General features: G+C 43.3%; 1 protein-coding gene across 1 annotated transcript in view; it reads left to right on the top strand.

Moving 5' to 3' along the window:
• The window catches only part of snrnp200 (small nuclear ribonucleoprotein 200 (U5)), a 92,001-nt gene extending 76,710 nt beyond the window's left edge, over window positions 1-15,291 (top strand). The window contains exons 37-44 of the mRNA XM_028579270.1: window positions 1,761-1,925; window positions 2,731-2,852; window positions 6,751-6,894; window positions 8,764-8,940; window positions 10,105-10,265; window positions 11,073-11,154; window positions 12,036-12,128; window positions 14,720-15,291. Coding sequence (XP_028435071.1) covers window positions 1,761-1,925; window positions 2,731-2,852; window positions 6,751-6,894; window positions 8,764-8,940; window positions 10,105-10,265; window positions 11,073-11,154; window positions 12,036-12,128; window positions 14,720-14,869 — 1,094 coding nt within the window. The 3' untranslated portion in view covers window positions 14,870-15,291. The remainder of the gene's footprint in view (window positions 1-1,760; window positions 1,926-2,730; window positions 2,853-6,750; window positions 6,895-8,763; window positions 8,941-10,104; window positions 10,266-11,072; window positions 11,155-12,035; window positions 12,129-14,719) is intronic.
• Window positions 15,292-16,076: the final 785 nt, after the last annotated feature.

A 16,076-nucleotide genomic window follows, 5' to 3' on the forward strand; every position in this document is an offset into this window, starting at 1 on the left:
CATGCATAATGCAGGTGTTCACAGCGTTTTCTACTGGTGGAGAGAGGAATTACTGCAGTAGATTGACTTAGGATGGTCTATTTTACTGTCATGATGAGTGAATATTGTAGAATAATACCACACTAGTAGTAATACAGGTTTAATTGCCCCAGAAAATGATGCTGTTTACAAAGAAGAGCCACTCGTGATTCGAATGTAGTGAGGAATCAGAATGCAAAGACAATTGCAGTCAAATTACAGTTACATTTTCAATTCAATTTTATTTATAGTATCAAATCATAACCAGAGTTATCTCAGGACACTTTACAGATAGAGTAGGTCTAGACCACGCGCGTTCAGTGGCTAATGCGACAGTGGTGAGGGAAAAACTCCCTTTTTAGGAAGAAACCTGGGACAGACCCAGGCTCTTGAGCGAGGTAGGGAGTGCATCAGGACCACGGCGACATATGCTGATAAACATCTTTTTATAAAACCAATATAAAAAGTAGTACAACTTGCAATAATTATACTTTTGCTTCAAGTAACTCTCCTGCATGGTCATCAGGATAGTAGCTTGTTTGCAAACTGACTTTGCATCACCCATTGGTCACTTATATAGTGAACTGTATAGCTGAGGTAGGGCTCCATAGTGCGACTTGACCACATATCGGTCGATGCTGCGAAGTGAAGGGTCAAAAATTCATATCGTAACGAAAATATACACCGGTATTCAGTGTGAACCGGTATACCGCCCAGCACTAGTGTCCCTTAAAGGGCTACGCCACCGTTTGTTGAAATAGGGCTTATCATGGTCTCCCCTAGCTGTAGATAGGTGGGGTCTCCCCTAGTTGTAGATAGGTGGGGTCTCCCCTAGTTGTAGATAGGTGGGGTCTCCCCTAGCTGTAGATAGGTGGGGTCTCCCCTAACTGTAGATAGGTGGGGTCTCCTCTAGCTGTAGATAGGTGGGGTCTCCCCTAGCTGTAGATAGGTGGGGTCTCCTCTAGCTGTAGATAGGTGGGGTCTCCCCTAGCTGTAGATAGGTGGGGTCTCCTCTAGCTGTAGATAGGTGGGGTCTCCCCTAACTGTAGATAGGTGGGGTCTCCCCTAACTGTAGATAGGTGGGGTCTCCTCTAGCTGTAGATAGGTGGGGTCTCCCCTAGCTGTAGATAGGTGGGGTCTCCCCTAGTTGTAGATAGGTGGGGTCTCCCCTAGCTGTAGATAGGTGGGGTCTCCTCTAGCTGTAGATAGGTGGGGTCTCCCCTAACTGTAGATAGGTGGGGTCTCCTCTAGCTGTAGATAGGTGGGGTCTCCCCTAGCTGTAGATAGGTGGGGTCTCCTCTAGCTGTAGATAGGTGGGCCAACACATTTTTTGTGCATGCATCGTTTTAATCCGGTGCAACACTGGCAGCGCCGGCACTAGTTAGCTTAGCGTAGTGAATGGAATCCTATGTTGCCGGTTAGCATGTTGTGAGTAAAAGTGAGCCAACAAACAAAAGACAACAAAAACAACCTAATTACTTGCACTGAGACAAAAAAATGTGTTGGCCCACCTATCTACAGCCAGGGGAGACCGGGATAAGAACTATTTCAACAAACGGTGGCGTAGCCATTTAAGCCCAGTTCAGATTCGTGATGAGTCCATCATATCCGACTTCCAGGCTCTTTGTAGCCGAATATGTCATTTGTTGCGTCTAAATGTTAATGAGGATCCATGTGGTTTTACTTTGGCTGGATCAGATGTGTGGACCAGCTGGTAAACGTGTGTGTGTTCCCCGTGCCAGGCATGTCCCACCGCCACCTGTCGGACCACCTGTCGGAGCTGGTGGAGCACACGCTGCACGACCTGGAGCAGTCCAAGTGCATCAGCATCGAGGACGAGATGGACGTGGCTCCGCTCAACCTGGGCATGATCGCTGCCTACTACTACATCAACTACACCACCATCGGTCTGAGCCACAACTACTCCCCTATGATCATCAACATCATCATTATTATTATTATTATTAGTAGTATTATCATAACTTTGTTTATAAAGCATCTTTAAAACACACACAGAGACACAGATGCACGCACACAGACATATACACACACAGAGACACACACAGACACACACACACACACACACACACACACACACACACACACACACACACACACACAGACACAGACACACACACACACAGTGACACACACACACACAGAGACACAGATGCACGCACACAGACATATACACACACACAGACACACACACACACACACACACACACAGAGAGACACAGACGCACGCACACAGACATATACACACACAGACACATGCACACACACAGACACACACACACAGACACATGCACAGAGACACACACACCCAGATACAGACACACATGCGCGCACACACAGACATTAAAACACACACACACACACACACACACACACAGACATATACACACACAGAGACACACACACACAGACATATACACACACAGAGATACACACGCACACACACACACACAAACACACACACAGACAGACATATACACACACAGAGACACACACACACACTCACTCAAAAAAATGTCCATCCCTGTTTCTCAGAGTCCAAGGAGAAGTCTTCAAATGTTTAGTTTTGTGTAAAAAAAGAAAAAACTTGTTGTCTGCGTTGTGATTGGCTGACTTGTTGTCTGTGTTGTGATTGGCTGACTTGTTGTCTGTGTTGTGATTGGCTGACTTGTTGTCTGTGTTATGATTGTACAGAGTTGTTCAGCATGTCCCTGAACGCCAAGACAAAGATCCGCGGATTAATCGAGATCATCTCCAACGCTGCCGAGTACAAAAACATTCCCATCAGGCACCACGAGGACCAGCTCCTCCGACAGGTAAGCACACAACTCAGCATGGAAAGGATCCCCAGAGTAACTAAAGTAACTAGTAACTAAAGCTGGAACAGATGAATGTAGTGGAGTAACTAAAGTAACTAGTAACTAAAGCTGGAACAGATGAATGTAGCGGAGTAACTAAAGTAACTAGTAACTAAAGCTGGAACAGATGAATGTAGCGGAGTAACTAAAGTAACTAGTAACTAAAGCTGTAACAGATGAATGTAGCGGAGTAACTAAAGTAACTAGTAACTAAAGCTGGAACAGATGGATGTAGAGGAGTAACTAAAGTAACTAGTAACTAAAGCTGTAACAGATGAATGTAGCGGAGTAACTAAAGTAACTAGTAACTAAAGCTGGAACAGATGGATGTAGAGGAGTAACTAAAGTAACTAGTAACTAAAGCTGGAACAGATGAATGTAGCGGAGTAACTAAAGTAACTAGTAACTAAAGCTGGAACAGATGGATGTAGAGGAGTAACTAAAGTAACTAGTAACTAAAGTTGGAACAGATGAATGTGGCGGAGTAACTAAAGTAACTAGTAACTAAAGCTGGAACAGATGAATGTAGCGGAGTAACTAAAGTAACTAGTAACTAAAGCTGTAACAGATGAATGTAGCGGAGTAACTAAAGTAACTAGTAACTAAAGCTGGAACAGATGAATGTAGCGGAGTAATTAAAGTAACTAGTAACTAAAGCTGGAACAGATGAATGTAGCGGAGTAATTAAAGTAACTAGTAACTAAAGCTGTAACAGATGAATGTAGCGGAGTAACTAAAGTAACTAGTAACTAAAGCTGGAACAGATGGATGTAGAGGAGTAACTAAAGTAACTAGTAACTAAAGCTGGAACAGATGGATGTAGAGGAGTAACTAAAGTAACTAGAAACTAAAGCTGGAACAGATGAATGTAGCGGAGTAACTAAAGTAACTAGTAACTAAAGCTGGAACAGATGGATGTAGCGGAGTAACTAAAGTAACTAGTAACTAAAGCTGGAACAGATGAATGTAGCGGAGTAATTAAAGTAACTAGTAACTAAAGCTGGAACAGATGAATGTAGCGGAGTAACTAAAGTAACTAGTAACTAAAGTAACTAGTAACTAAAGCTGGAACAGATGAATGTAGAGGAGTAACTAAAGTAACTAGTAACTAAAGCTGGAACAGATGAATGTAGCGGAGTAACTAAAGTAACTAGTAACTAAAGCTGGAACAGATGAATGTAGTGGAGTAACTAAAGTAACTAGTAACTAAAGTTGGAACAGATGAATGTAGCGGAGTAACTAAAGTAACTAGTAACTAAAGCTGGAACAGATGAATGTAGCGGAGTAACTAAAGTAACTAGTAACTAAAGCTGGAACAGATGAATGTAGCGGAGTAACTAAAGTAACTAAAGCTGGAACAGATGGATGTAGAGGAGTAACTAAAGTAACTAGTAACTAAAGTTGGAACAGATGAATGTGGCGGAGTAACTAAAGTAACTAGTAACTAAAGCTGGAACAGATGGATGTAGCGGAGTAACTAAAGTAACTAGTAACTAAAGCTGGAACAGATGGATGTAGCGGAGTAACTAAAGTAACTAGTAACTAAAGCTGGAACAGATGAATGTAGCGGAGTAATTAAAGTAACTAGTAACTAAAGCTGGAACAGATGAATGTAGTGGAGTAACTAAAGTAACTAGTAACTAAAGCTGGAACAGATGAATGTAGCGGAGTAAATAAAGTAACTAGTAACTAAAGTAACTAGTAACTAAAGCTGGAACAGATGAATGTAGCGGAGTAACTAAAGTAACTAGTAACTAAAGTAACTAGTAACTAAAGTAACTAGTAACTAAAGCTGGAACAGATGAATGTAGCGGAGTAACTAAAGTAACTAGTAACTAAAGCTGGAACAGATGAATGTAGCGGAGTAACTAAAGTAACTAGTAACTAAAGCTGGAACAGATGAATGTAGTGGAGTAACTAAAGTAACTAGTAACTAAAGTTGGAACAGATGAATGTAGCGGAGTAACTAAAGTAACTAGTAACTAAAGCTGGAACTGATGAATGTAGCGGAGTAACTAAAGTAACTAGTAACTAAAGCTGGAACTGATGAATGTAGCGGAGTAACTAAAGTAACTAGTAACTAAAGCTGGAACTGATGAATGTAGTGGAGTAACTAAAGTAACTAGTAACTAAAGCTGGAACAGATGAATGTAGTGGAGTAACTAAAGTAACTAGTAACTAAAGTTGGAACAGATGAATGGAACAGATGAAAGTAACTAGTAACTAAAGTAACTAGTAACTAAAGCTGGAACAGATGAATGTAGCGGAGTAACTAAAGTAACTAGTAACTAAAGCTGGAACAGATGAATGTAGCGGAGTAACTAAAGTAACTAGTAACTAAAGCTGGAACAGATGAATGTAGTGGAGTAACTAAAGTAACTAGTAACTAAAGCTGGAACAGATGAATGTAGTGGAGTAACTAAAGTAACTAGTAACTAAAGCTGGAACAGATGAAATGTGAGTAACTAAAGTAACTAGTAACCAAAGCTGGAAAAGATGAATGTAGCGGAGTAACTAAAGTAACTAGTAACTAAAGCTGGAACAGATGAATGTAGTGGAGTAACTAAAGTAACTAGTAACTAAAGCTGGAACAGATGAATGTAGTGGAGTAACTAAAGTAACTAGTAACTAAAGCTGGAACAGATGAATGTAGTGGAGTAACTAAAGTAACTAGTAACTAAAGCTGGAACAGATGAATGTAGTGGAGTAACTAAAGTAACTAGTAACTAAAGCTGGAACAGATGAATGTAGTGGAGTAACTAAAGTAACTAGTAACTAAAGCTGGAACAGATGAATGTAGTGGAGTAACTAAAGTAACTAGTAACTAAAGCTGGAACAGATGAATGTAGCGGAGTAACTAAAGTAACTAGTAACTAAAGCTGGAACAGATGAATGTAGTGGAGTAACTAAAGTAACTAGTAACTAAAGCTGTAACAGATGAATGTAGCGGAGTAACTAAAGTAACTAGTAACTAAAGCTGTAACAGATGAATCTAGCGGAGTAACTAAAGTAACTAGTAACTAAAGCTGTAACAGATGAATGTAGCGGAGTAACTAAAGTAACTAGTAACTAAAGCTAACTAACTAAAGTAACTAAAGCTGTAACAGATGAATGTAGAGGAGTAACTAAAGTAACTAGTAACTAAAGCTGTAACAGATGAATGTAGCGGAGTAACTAAAGTAACTAGTAACTAAAGCTGGAACAGATGAATGTAGTGGAGTAACTAAAGTAACTAGTAACTAAAGCTGTAACAGATGAATGTAGCGGAGTAACTAAAGTAACTAGTAACTAAAGCTGTAATAGATGAATCTAGCGGAGTAACTAAAGTAACTAGTAACTAAAGCTGGAACAGATGAATGTAGTGGAGTAACTAAAGTAACTAGTAACTAAAGCTGTAACAGATGAATCTAGCGGAGTAACTAAAGTAACTAAAGCTGGAACAGATGAATGTAGTGGAGTAACTAAAGTAACTAGTAACTAAAGCTGTAACAGGTGAATGTAGAGGAGTAACTAAAGTAACTAGTAACTAAAGCTGTAACAGATGAATGTAGAGGAGTAACTAAAGTAACTAGTAACTAAAGCTGTAACAGATGAATGTAGAGGAGTAACTAAAGTAACTAGTAACTAAAGCTTTAACAGATGAATGTAGCGGAGTAAAAAGTCCAATATTTCTCTCTGAAATGTAGCGGAGTAGAAGTAGAAAGTGGCACGAAAAGAAAAAGACTGAAGTTAAAGTACAAGTACCTCAACATCCGGTACTTAAAGTACAGTATACTGGAGTAAATGTACTTAGTTACATTCCCCCGCTGCTACTGAGTCAGTACGCTTTAACGAGTTCTCTCTTTTTGTGTTTCAGTTGGCGCAGAAAGTGCCGCACAAACTGAACAACCCGAAGTTCAACGACCCGCACGTGAAGACCAACCTGCTGCTGCAGGCGCACCTGTCGCGCATGCAGCTGAGTGCCGAGCTGCAGTCGGACACCGAGGACATCCTGAGCAAGGTATGCTGGGAACTACCGCTGACGCGTTGCTGTATCCCTGTCTGCGTGTTTCACCTGTGTTGTGCTTAAATGGCTACGCCACCTTTTGTTGAAATAGTTCTGTAGATAGGTGGGCCAACCCATTTTTTTTTTTTGGCTCAGTGCAAAGTAATTAGGTTGTTTTTGTTGTCTTTTGTTTGTTGGCTCACTTTTACTCACAACATGCTAACCGGCAACATAGGATTCCATTCACTACGCTAAGCTAACTAGCCGGTGTTGCACCGGACTAAAACGATGCGTGCACAAAAAATGCGTTGGCCCACCTATCTACAGCTAGAGGAGACCCCACCTATCTACAGCTAGAGGAGACCCCACCTATCTACAGCTAGAGGAGACCCCACCTATCTACAGCTAGAGGAGACCCCACCTATCTACAGCTAGAGGAGACCCCACCTATCTACAGCTAGAGGAGACCCCACCTATCTACAGCTAGAGGAGACCCCACCTATCTACAGCTAGAGGAGACCCCACCTATCTACACCCCACCTATCTACAGGGGGAGACCCCACCTATCTACAGCTAGAGGAGACCCCACCTATCTACAGCTAGAGGAGACCCACCTATCTACAGCTAGAGGAGACCCCACCTATCTACAGCTAGAGGGACCCCACCTATCTACAGGAGGACCCCACCTATCTACAGCTAGAGGAGACCCCACCTATCTACAGCTAGAGGAGACCCCACCTATCTACAGCTAGAGGAGACCCCACCTATCTACAGCCACCCTATCTACAGTTAGAGGAGACCCCACCTATCTACAGCTAGGGGAGACCCCACCTATCTACAGTTAGGGGAGACCTCACCTATCTACAGCTAGAGGAGACCCCACCTATCTACAGCTAGAGGAGACCCCACCTATCTACAGCTAGGGGAGACCCCACCTATCTACAGCTAGGGAGACCCCACCTATCTACAGCTAGAGGAGACCCCACCTATCTACAGCTAGAGGAGACCCCACCTATCTACAGCTAGGGGAGACCCCACCTATCTACAGCTAGGGGAGACCCCACCTATCTACAGTTAGGGGAGACCTCACCTATCTACAGCTAGAGGAGACCCCACCTATCTACAGCTAGAGGAGACCCACCTATCTACAGCTAGAGGAGACCCCACCTATCTACAGCTAGAGGAGACCCCACCTATCTACAGCTAGAGGAGACCCCACCTATCTACAGCTAGAGGAGACCCCACCTATCTACAGCTAGGGGAGACCCCACCTATCTACAGCTAGAGGAGACCCCACCTATCTACAGCTAGAGGAGACCCCACCTATCTACAGCTAGAGGAGACCCCACCTATCTACAGCTAGGGGAGACCGTGATAAGCCCTATTTCAACACACGGTGGCGTAGCCCTTTAAGTGCATGTTTCATCGGTGTTGTATTTAAAGGTGCTCTAAGTGATGTGACGCGTATTTTAGGCTACAACATTTTTCGGCCTGGGCTGTCTTCAGAGAACGCGTTTTTTAAAGTGTGTTCAGGGGACAGGCAGCTAGCAGATAGTGAGGAGATGTTTGCTGTATGACAAAAAATGCTGTAGCCTAAAAAACGCATCACATCACTTAGAGCACCTTTAAGTGCATTGTTTCACCTGTGTGTTGTGTTTAAGTGCATTGTTTCACCTGTGTGCTGTGTGTTGTGTTTAAGTGCATTGTTTCACCTGTGTGCTGTGTGTTGTGTTTAAGTGCATTGTTTCACCTGTGTGCTGTGTGTTGTGTTTAAGTGCATTGTTTCACCTGTGTGTTGTGTTTAAGTGCATTGTTTCACCTGTGTGTTGTGTTCAGTTGCTTTTTCCCCACGACATTTGTGCCATATTTCGTATGCGTCTGCAGGCGGTGCGGCTGATCCAGGCGTGCGTGGACGTGCTGTCCAGTAACGGCTGGTTGAGTCCGGCTCTGGCAGCGATGGAGCTGGCTCAGATGGTTACCCAGGCGATGTGGTCCAAGGACTCGTACCTCAAACAGCTGCCCTACTTCACCTCCGAGCACATCAAGCGCTGCACAGACAAGGTACGGACCTCGGGGGGGGGTGTGACATCATTACTACATGACATCATTACTAGTCAGGGTTCCCGCACAGTGATGCCTGTTACGTGTTAGTTAGTTACATGTCTAAGCTGTGCATTGTGTTTAATACCGTTTAGCTGTCAGCATTTTAACCTACTAGCTAACGCTAGGCTAACGTTAGCTGCTGCCAGGTGTAGTGTTAACTAGCGCCATGTGCAGCGATGCTTCCGTTGCCTCTGACCTCCGTTTCGGAGCATCAGAGAGCAGCGCAGGCTTTTAAGTAGCACTGAGATGAGCCACCGAAGCCCGCGTGGCTATTCAGTCCGGTAGATAGCGGTCATATTACAGGGTTCATACGTTTTGAAAAAAAAACTGGAAAAGTTATGGAATTTGAAAAATGCAAATTCCAGGCCTGGAAAGGTTTTGGAAACATCAAAAGACCCAGAATGTTTTGGAAAACAGCATTTTAACACAGCATAATGGGCTTAATAAATGCATTTTCAGGTCGTCTTAACCTCAGCGTTGTATTCGGGGAGAGATATTATGAATCCCTCTATGAACCACAGACATTATCATTCACTTATAGTTAAACCTCTGAGGGTCAACTTCAACACTGATTAGTAGTGCTGTCCTCGGCTAAAGAACTCCTTAGTCGACTAACACTTATAGGATTTAGTCGACTAATCGATTAGTTGATTTAATCGACAGAGCTGTGAGCTTTGAGAGGTGGTTAAGACTAGAAAAGCACAATATAAATGTAGTTAATTAACCATCTGTAAAACTGAGTTTCTCCACAATTAATCCTGCAAAAGCACCACTTTAAATCTTGTGTTTACCATGAATGTGCTCATGAGTTTCTTGGAAATAAGTAATTAAGCATGAATAAGCATAAAAAAATGACTAATCGACTAAAGAAATCTTAGTCGACTAAGACCAAAACGACCGATTAGTCGACTAATCGACTAAGAGGTGGCAGCCCTACAGATTAGTATTCTTATTGTAGAATGTCGACTTTCATTTTCATTTTCAGGAACACATAGTCGTGGAAATTTGCCAAAAACTAATGGAAAACTATTGGTTAAAATGCGTATGAACCCTGATATTAGCTCAGGGTCTCGGTACCCAGCCCTACTTATAACTGAGTGTCTGTCTCTCTCTCTTCATCAGGGCGTGGAGAGCATCTTCGACATCATGGAGATGGAGGATGAGGAGCGAACGGCTCTGCTGCAGCTGTCCGACGCCCAGATGGCCGACGTGGCTCGCTTCTGTAACCGCTATCCCAACATCGAGCTGTCGTACGAAGTCGCCGAGAAGGACAACCTCAAGAGGTACGTACCGGATTCCCACCAATACGGTTTCTCCCCCCTACTAATGTCCTATACGCAGGTAGAAACTAGGGGCTGGACGATTCTGGCTAAAATCCTAATCACGATTAATCAAAGAAGTTACCTTGATTACGATTTATTGAACGATTATTTTTTCTTTTCTTGTTCACGGTTATTTTTTCTAATGAAAGAGTGCATGTAATCCTATCTTTGTGATTCTTAAAATAAGGAAACAACACACAGATGGCAATTAATGCTTATTTATTATTAAATATTTCAAACAACTGAACTGAAATCTACAACTGTAGATTTTACAATTAAATAAAAATAAAAAATAAATTTAAGTTTTAATGTAAACGGGGTGGAGTCACGTGACTAAACACGCGGCGGCCGTAATATGTTTTAAGGGGAAAGTACATTAACACACAGTGTTGATAGGATTAAAAGACCGAAATAATCAGCTTGGTAAAACTACGTCTGTTTTAGGCTCTGAATTTCGGTTTAGATTATTTTTCGATCAATCATCCAGCCCTAGTAGAAACCTGCGTCGTTGCCTTCCTTCGGTGTGTCGCTGTAAATGTTAACTTTCCCTTCTACAGCTCTCGATACAGCGCGCTAAACAGGAAGCTCCACGTCACGTTCACGCGATACATTCGCCGATAGATTAACGAGTTTTTCACACCTGAAAGTCCGAACCAGTGGCCGTGTTTCGGTTTTGGTTTCACGCTGCAGTTCTTAAAGACCTACACACAAGTTTTTAGGTTTTTATTCTGAGATAAGTGAAGTCTTGGTCTGTGTTTTGTCCCCCAGCGGGAGTCCAGTCCTGGTCCAGGTTCAGCTGGAGAGGGAGGAGGAAGTGACCGGGCCCGTCATCGCGCCGCTCTTCCCCCAGGTAAGCTACACCGGGACACGCTAACGCTAACGCTAACGCTACGATGTCCTTCTAACACCACTGGAGAAGTACACCGAGATACACTGATGGAAAGAGAGAAGGAAACGAAGAAAGACAGAAGGAGAGAGAAGGAAGGAGAGAGAGGAGAGTCAGACGAGAGGAGAGACAGGAGCGAGAAAGAGAGACAAAATGAGAGAGAGGAGAGACAGAAGGAGAGAGGGAAGGAAGGAGAGGAGAGACAGAAGGAGAGAGAGAAGGAAGGAGAGGAGAGACAGAAGTAAGGAGAGGAGAGAGAGGAGAGACAAGAGGAGAGAGAGAAGGAAGGAGAGGAGAGCAAGGAGAGACAGAAGTAAGGAGAGGAGAGACGAGGAGAGAGAGGAGAGACAAGAGGAGAGACAAAATGAGAGAGGAGAGACAAGAGGAGAGACAAAATGAGAGAGGAGAGACAAGAGGAGAGAGAGGAGAGACAAGAGGAGAGAGAGGAGAGACAAAAGGAGAGAGAGAAGGAGACAAAGAGAGAGGAGAGACAAAAGGAGAGAGAGGAGAGACAAAAGGAGAGAGAGGAGAGACAAGAGGAGAGAGAGACGAGAGGAGAGAGAGGAGAGACAAAAGGAGAAACAAAAGTAGAGAGGAGGAGAGACAAAAGGAGAGAGAAGAGAGATGTGTAACTCCTTGGTTGTGTGTTGTGTTGATGTGTAACTCCTTGGTTGTGTGTTGTGTTGATGTGTAACTCCTTGGTTGTGTGTTGTGTTGATGTGTAACTCCTTGGTTGTGTGTTGTGTTGATGTGTAACTCCTTGGTTGTGTGTTGTGTTGATGTGTAACTCCTTGGTTGTGTGTTGTGTTGATGTGTAACTCCTTGGTTGTGTGTTGTTGTTGCAGAAACGTGAGGAGGGCTGGTGGGTGGTGATCGGAGACCCCAAATCTAACAGCCTGATCTCCATCAAGAGGCTGACGCTGCAGCAGAAAGCCAAGGTCAGTCACAGAGACTCCCCCCGCTCGCTAAAAAACATGGCTGTCGGCTTTCTTCAGCTGAAAGACATTTAGGCTCCTATCCTGCACCCATCTGAGGCCCCATGGGCGTGCTGGTCTTACAGGGAGGTGTGTTCAGGTGCATTCTGGGCGTGCTGGTCTTACAGGGAGATGTGTTCAGGTGCATTCTGGGCGTGCTGGTCTTACAGGGAGGTGTGTTCAGGTGCATTCTGGGCGTGCTGGTCTTACAGGGAGGTGTGTTCAGGTGCATTCTGGGCGTGCTGGTCTTACAGGGAGGTGTGTTCAGGTGCATTCTGGGCGTGCTGGTCTTACAGCGAGGTGTGTTCAGGTGCATTCTGGGCGTGCTGGTCTTACAGGGAGGTGTGTTCAGGTGCATTCTGGGCGTGCTGGTCTTACAGGGAGGTGTGTTCAGGTGCATTCTGGGAGTATTGCTATCTTGAGGCAGCGGGAAGTGATGGCGCCATTGACCAACAAACAGAGCATTAGTAAAATGCTCCTATTGGCTCGTGCACAGTGCGCACACACTATGCTTGTTACACACACAGGGACACACACATACATATGCAGAAGATTACTAATAAAAATATTACAGTGTAAATCCTCCATCATAACAGCAATGCTCCAAGGTCCAAATGCGCCTGGCTTTTAAAGGGAATGGGAGCTGATCTCTGATTGGTTGATGAATGGGAGATGATCTCTGATTGGTTGATGAATGGGAGATGATGTCTGATTGGTTGGTTGATTGCATGTTACGCCTGAAACACACCTGATTAATGAAGACACTAAGTATAACCCTTTAGAACAGGGATCTTCAACAGGGTCCTCGGAGCCAATGCAGGGAGGCCTCCAAAAAACGTTTTTCAAAAAAATGTAAAAGTCTTAACATGAATCCAACATATTAATATAAATCCCCACTGCTTACTTGGCCTATATGGTAGTCACTAAGGCCATACACAGATAGTTAATCTGAACGATTCACTGTAATGTTTCACATTAAAACATGATTTATAAAATCATTCCAACAATTATTATTTGAACAGTTTAGTATTCTATGCAAAAAAAGATATGTATAAAGACTTCAGGCCACCCTACAGGTTATTGTAGGCCAATTTAATATGCAACTTGATTTTATATCTAGGGTTTGGCATCGTTTAGATTTTAACGATTCCAATTCAGATTCTTCCGTTCGATTCCGATTCTCATCGATTCTTTGCGTGGTGGAGCTGAAACGGGTCACATGCTTATTTCACAAATAAGAGGAAAGTTTTATTTTGATTCAAAGGTGGGTTTGCAGTTTGACGGGGGCTTTTTCAACGTAAAATAAAGCCCTGCTAGAGTGCTGCTTATTGTGCTCCGTGGCTGCAAAACAACAAGCGCCTGGTTGCTACGGAAACCAAAACTTGCGCATGTTAAATTTGGAACCCATGATCAGATTTGAAACCAAAATCCTCCAAACCGATCCCAATAAAGAAACGATACCGACGGGATTGTAATTTTTGAAACTATTACGAGTAAGAATCGGTTCTCGATGCCCAACCCTATTTATACTCTTTCACTTCAGGGGTCCTTGGCTTAAAAAAAACCCGTTGAAGACCCCTGGTCTAGAACTAGGCGCCTGACACACGGACCTTTTTTTTTTTACTGCCATCAAACTAGCAAAATTGGATTTGGACATGCCCTAATCACACCTGCCCAGTAGTGCTGTCCTCGACTAAAGAACTTCTTAGTCGACTAACACTTATAGGATTTTGTCGACTAATCGATTAGTTGATTTAATCGACAGAGCTGTGCTCTTTGAGAGGTGGTTAAGACTAGAAAAGCACAATATAAATGTAGTTAATTAACCATCTGTAAAACTGAGTTTCTCCACAATTAATCCTGCAAAAGCACCACTTTAAATCTTGTGTTTACCATAAATGTGCTCAGAAGTTTCTTGGAAATGAGTAATTAAGCATGAATAAGCATAAAAAATGACTAATCGACTAAAGAAATCTTAGTCGACCAAGACCAAAACTACTGATTAGTCGACTAATCGACCCACATTAAGATGTTGAGGTCTGGGAACTCTCCATTGACGGCGCTCGATCCGAGGGGCGGGATAAACGGTTGTCTTTCAAATTCCCTCTGCACGTAATAGGACAGCGCTACAACCAGGCAGAGCAACGAAGAAGGTAGCGGAGCTAGTTGATAGGTTAAACTTTTGCCGTATCCGGTCGGCAAAACTCCGAACACATCTTCCTTTTTTAAGAATGACTTCAGTGCCGTTCTTTGTTCTTTTATCAAAGAAAAGCTGAACTCCAAGTCTTCCGTTCACCAGCAGCCATAAGCCCCGCCCACCGACTCTATACACGATGTGATTGGCCTGACCAAAATTTGGTTTTTGCAGCTTGAAAGTCAACGGAGAGTGCCTAGACCCCCGGCTCCCAAATAAATTTGCTGCCACTAGGGGGAGTCTGGATTTCTGGGCTAGGCAGCCCTAGTCCTGTGAGAGAAACCACATAGAACAGCTCTATAAACCAGCTGAGGCTCATTGGGTCTTATCTGTCATGTCCTCTCTCTCTCTCTCTCTGCAGGTCAAATTGGACTTTGTTGCCCCGGCGATGGGCGTCCACAACTACACGCTGTACTTCATGAGCGATGCGTACATGGGCTGCGACCAGGAGTACAAGTTCAGCGCCGACGTGAAGGAGGCCGACAGCGACGGAGACAGCGACTCGGACTAGAAGACTCCGGCCTTCGGCGTTTTGCTTCATCACAACTTAGTTTCTTCGTGTAGATATTCAGCGTCTGTAAGCGTGTTATTGTTCTTCTCCCTGTGAAAATAAGGGGTTTTATTTTGTTTTTTTCCATTTTAAAAATCAACCGAATGATGTACAACAGTCCAGAAGTGAAGTGTACAGGAAAATGTATCCGAAAACTCTCTCGTCTTTACGATCTACAGAAATTTGATACGTGATTAAAAAGTTTGAATAAAGTTCACGTTCATGGGCTCTTATTCTACAGAGGTGAGACTGTCCAGTTAGAGTTCTTTCTGGACCTAAACATTGTTTTGTTATGAAATCTTGATTCTTGGACTTTGTCGAAATGTTTTTAAAATGAAGTGCTGTCTGGAGTATTTTTTTTGCAATAAAGAGAAGCCACACAACCTGTTTTTAACATTTATTTATTCATATAAACTTCATGACATGTCAGACAATCTTAATTAAATCAGTTACAAAGAATTATTTAGAGGCACAAAGCACATGATAAAGCATTATCATTTTAGGAACAGACGTGTAAATATCATGCCGAGCTATCTGCTGAACTGGAGAAGTTGGACAATATTGAGAGCTGCAAAGATTAATAGTTAACGATTAATTTAATCAGTTTTAGTCATATTTTCTGTAAATGTAATCCTGAAATCTCGTTTTCGGGGAACTTATAATGACTGTCATTTAGGGTGGGCCAGTGGCCTAGGCAGTTATAGGCTTGACGAAAACATTGGGGGGGAGCGCCATAAAACGTTAAACCCCTCGTCAAAACTGTCGGAAATGGTGACAAAAACATATCCGACGTAATCCATTCTTACAGAAAATAAAGCCCGAGATGATGTCCTCAAATGTCTCGCTTTGTCCACAACTCAAAGATAATCCGTCCACTATCACAGAGAGAAGACACTGGAACATAGTCCCCCACCGCTAGCCTAGCTTAGCACAGATCCTGGAGGTAACTGGCTCTAGCTAGGCTAGATGGAGCCGGTTACCTCCAGGATCTGTGCTAAGCTAGGCTAGATGGAGCCGGTTACCTCCAGGATCTGTGCTAAGCTAGGCTAGATGGAGCGGTTACCTCCAGGATCTGTGCTAAGCTAGGCTAGATGGAGCCGGTTACCTCCAGGATCTGTGCTAAGCTAGGCTAGATGGAGCCGGTTACCTCCAGGATCTGTGCTAAGCT

Source organism: Perca flavescens, chromosome 5 (genome assembly GCF_004354835.1).
Source record: "Perca flavescens isolate YP-PL-M2 chromosome 5, PFLA_1.0, whole genome shotgun sequence".
Lineage (NCBI taxonomy): Eukaryota > Metazoa > Chordata > Actinopteri > Perciformes > Percidae > Perca > Perca flavescens.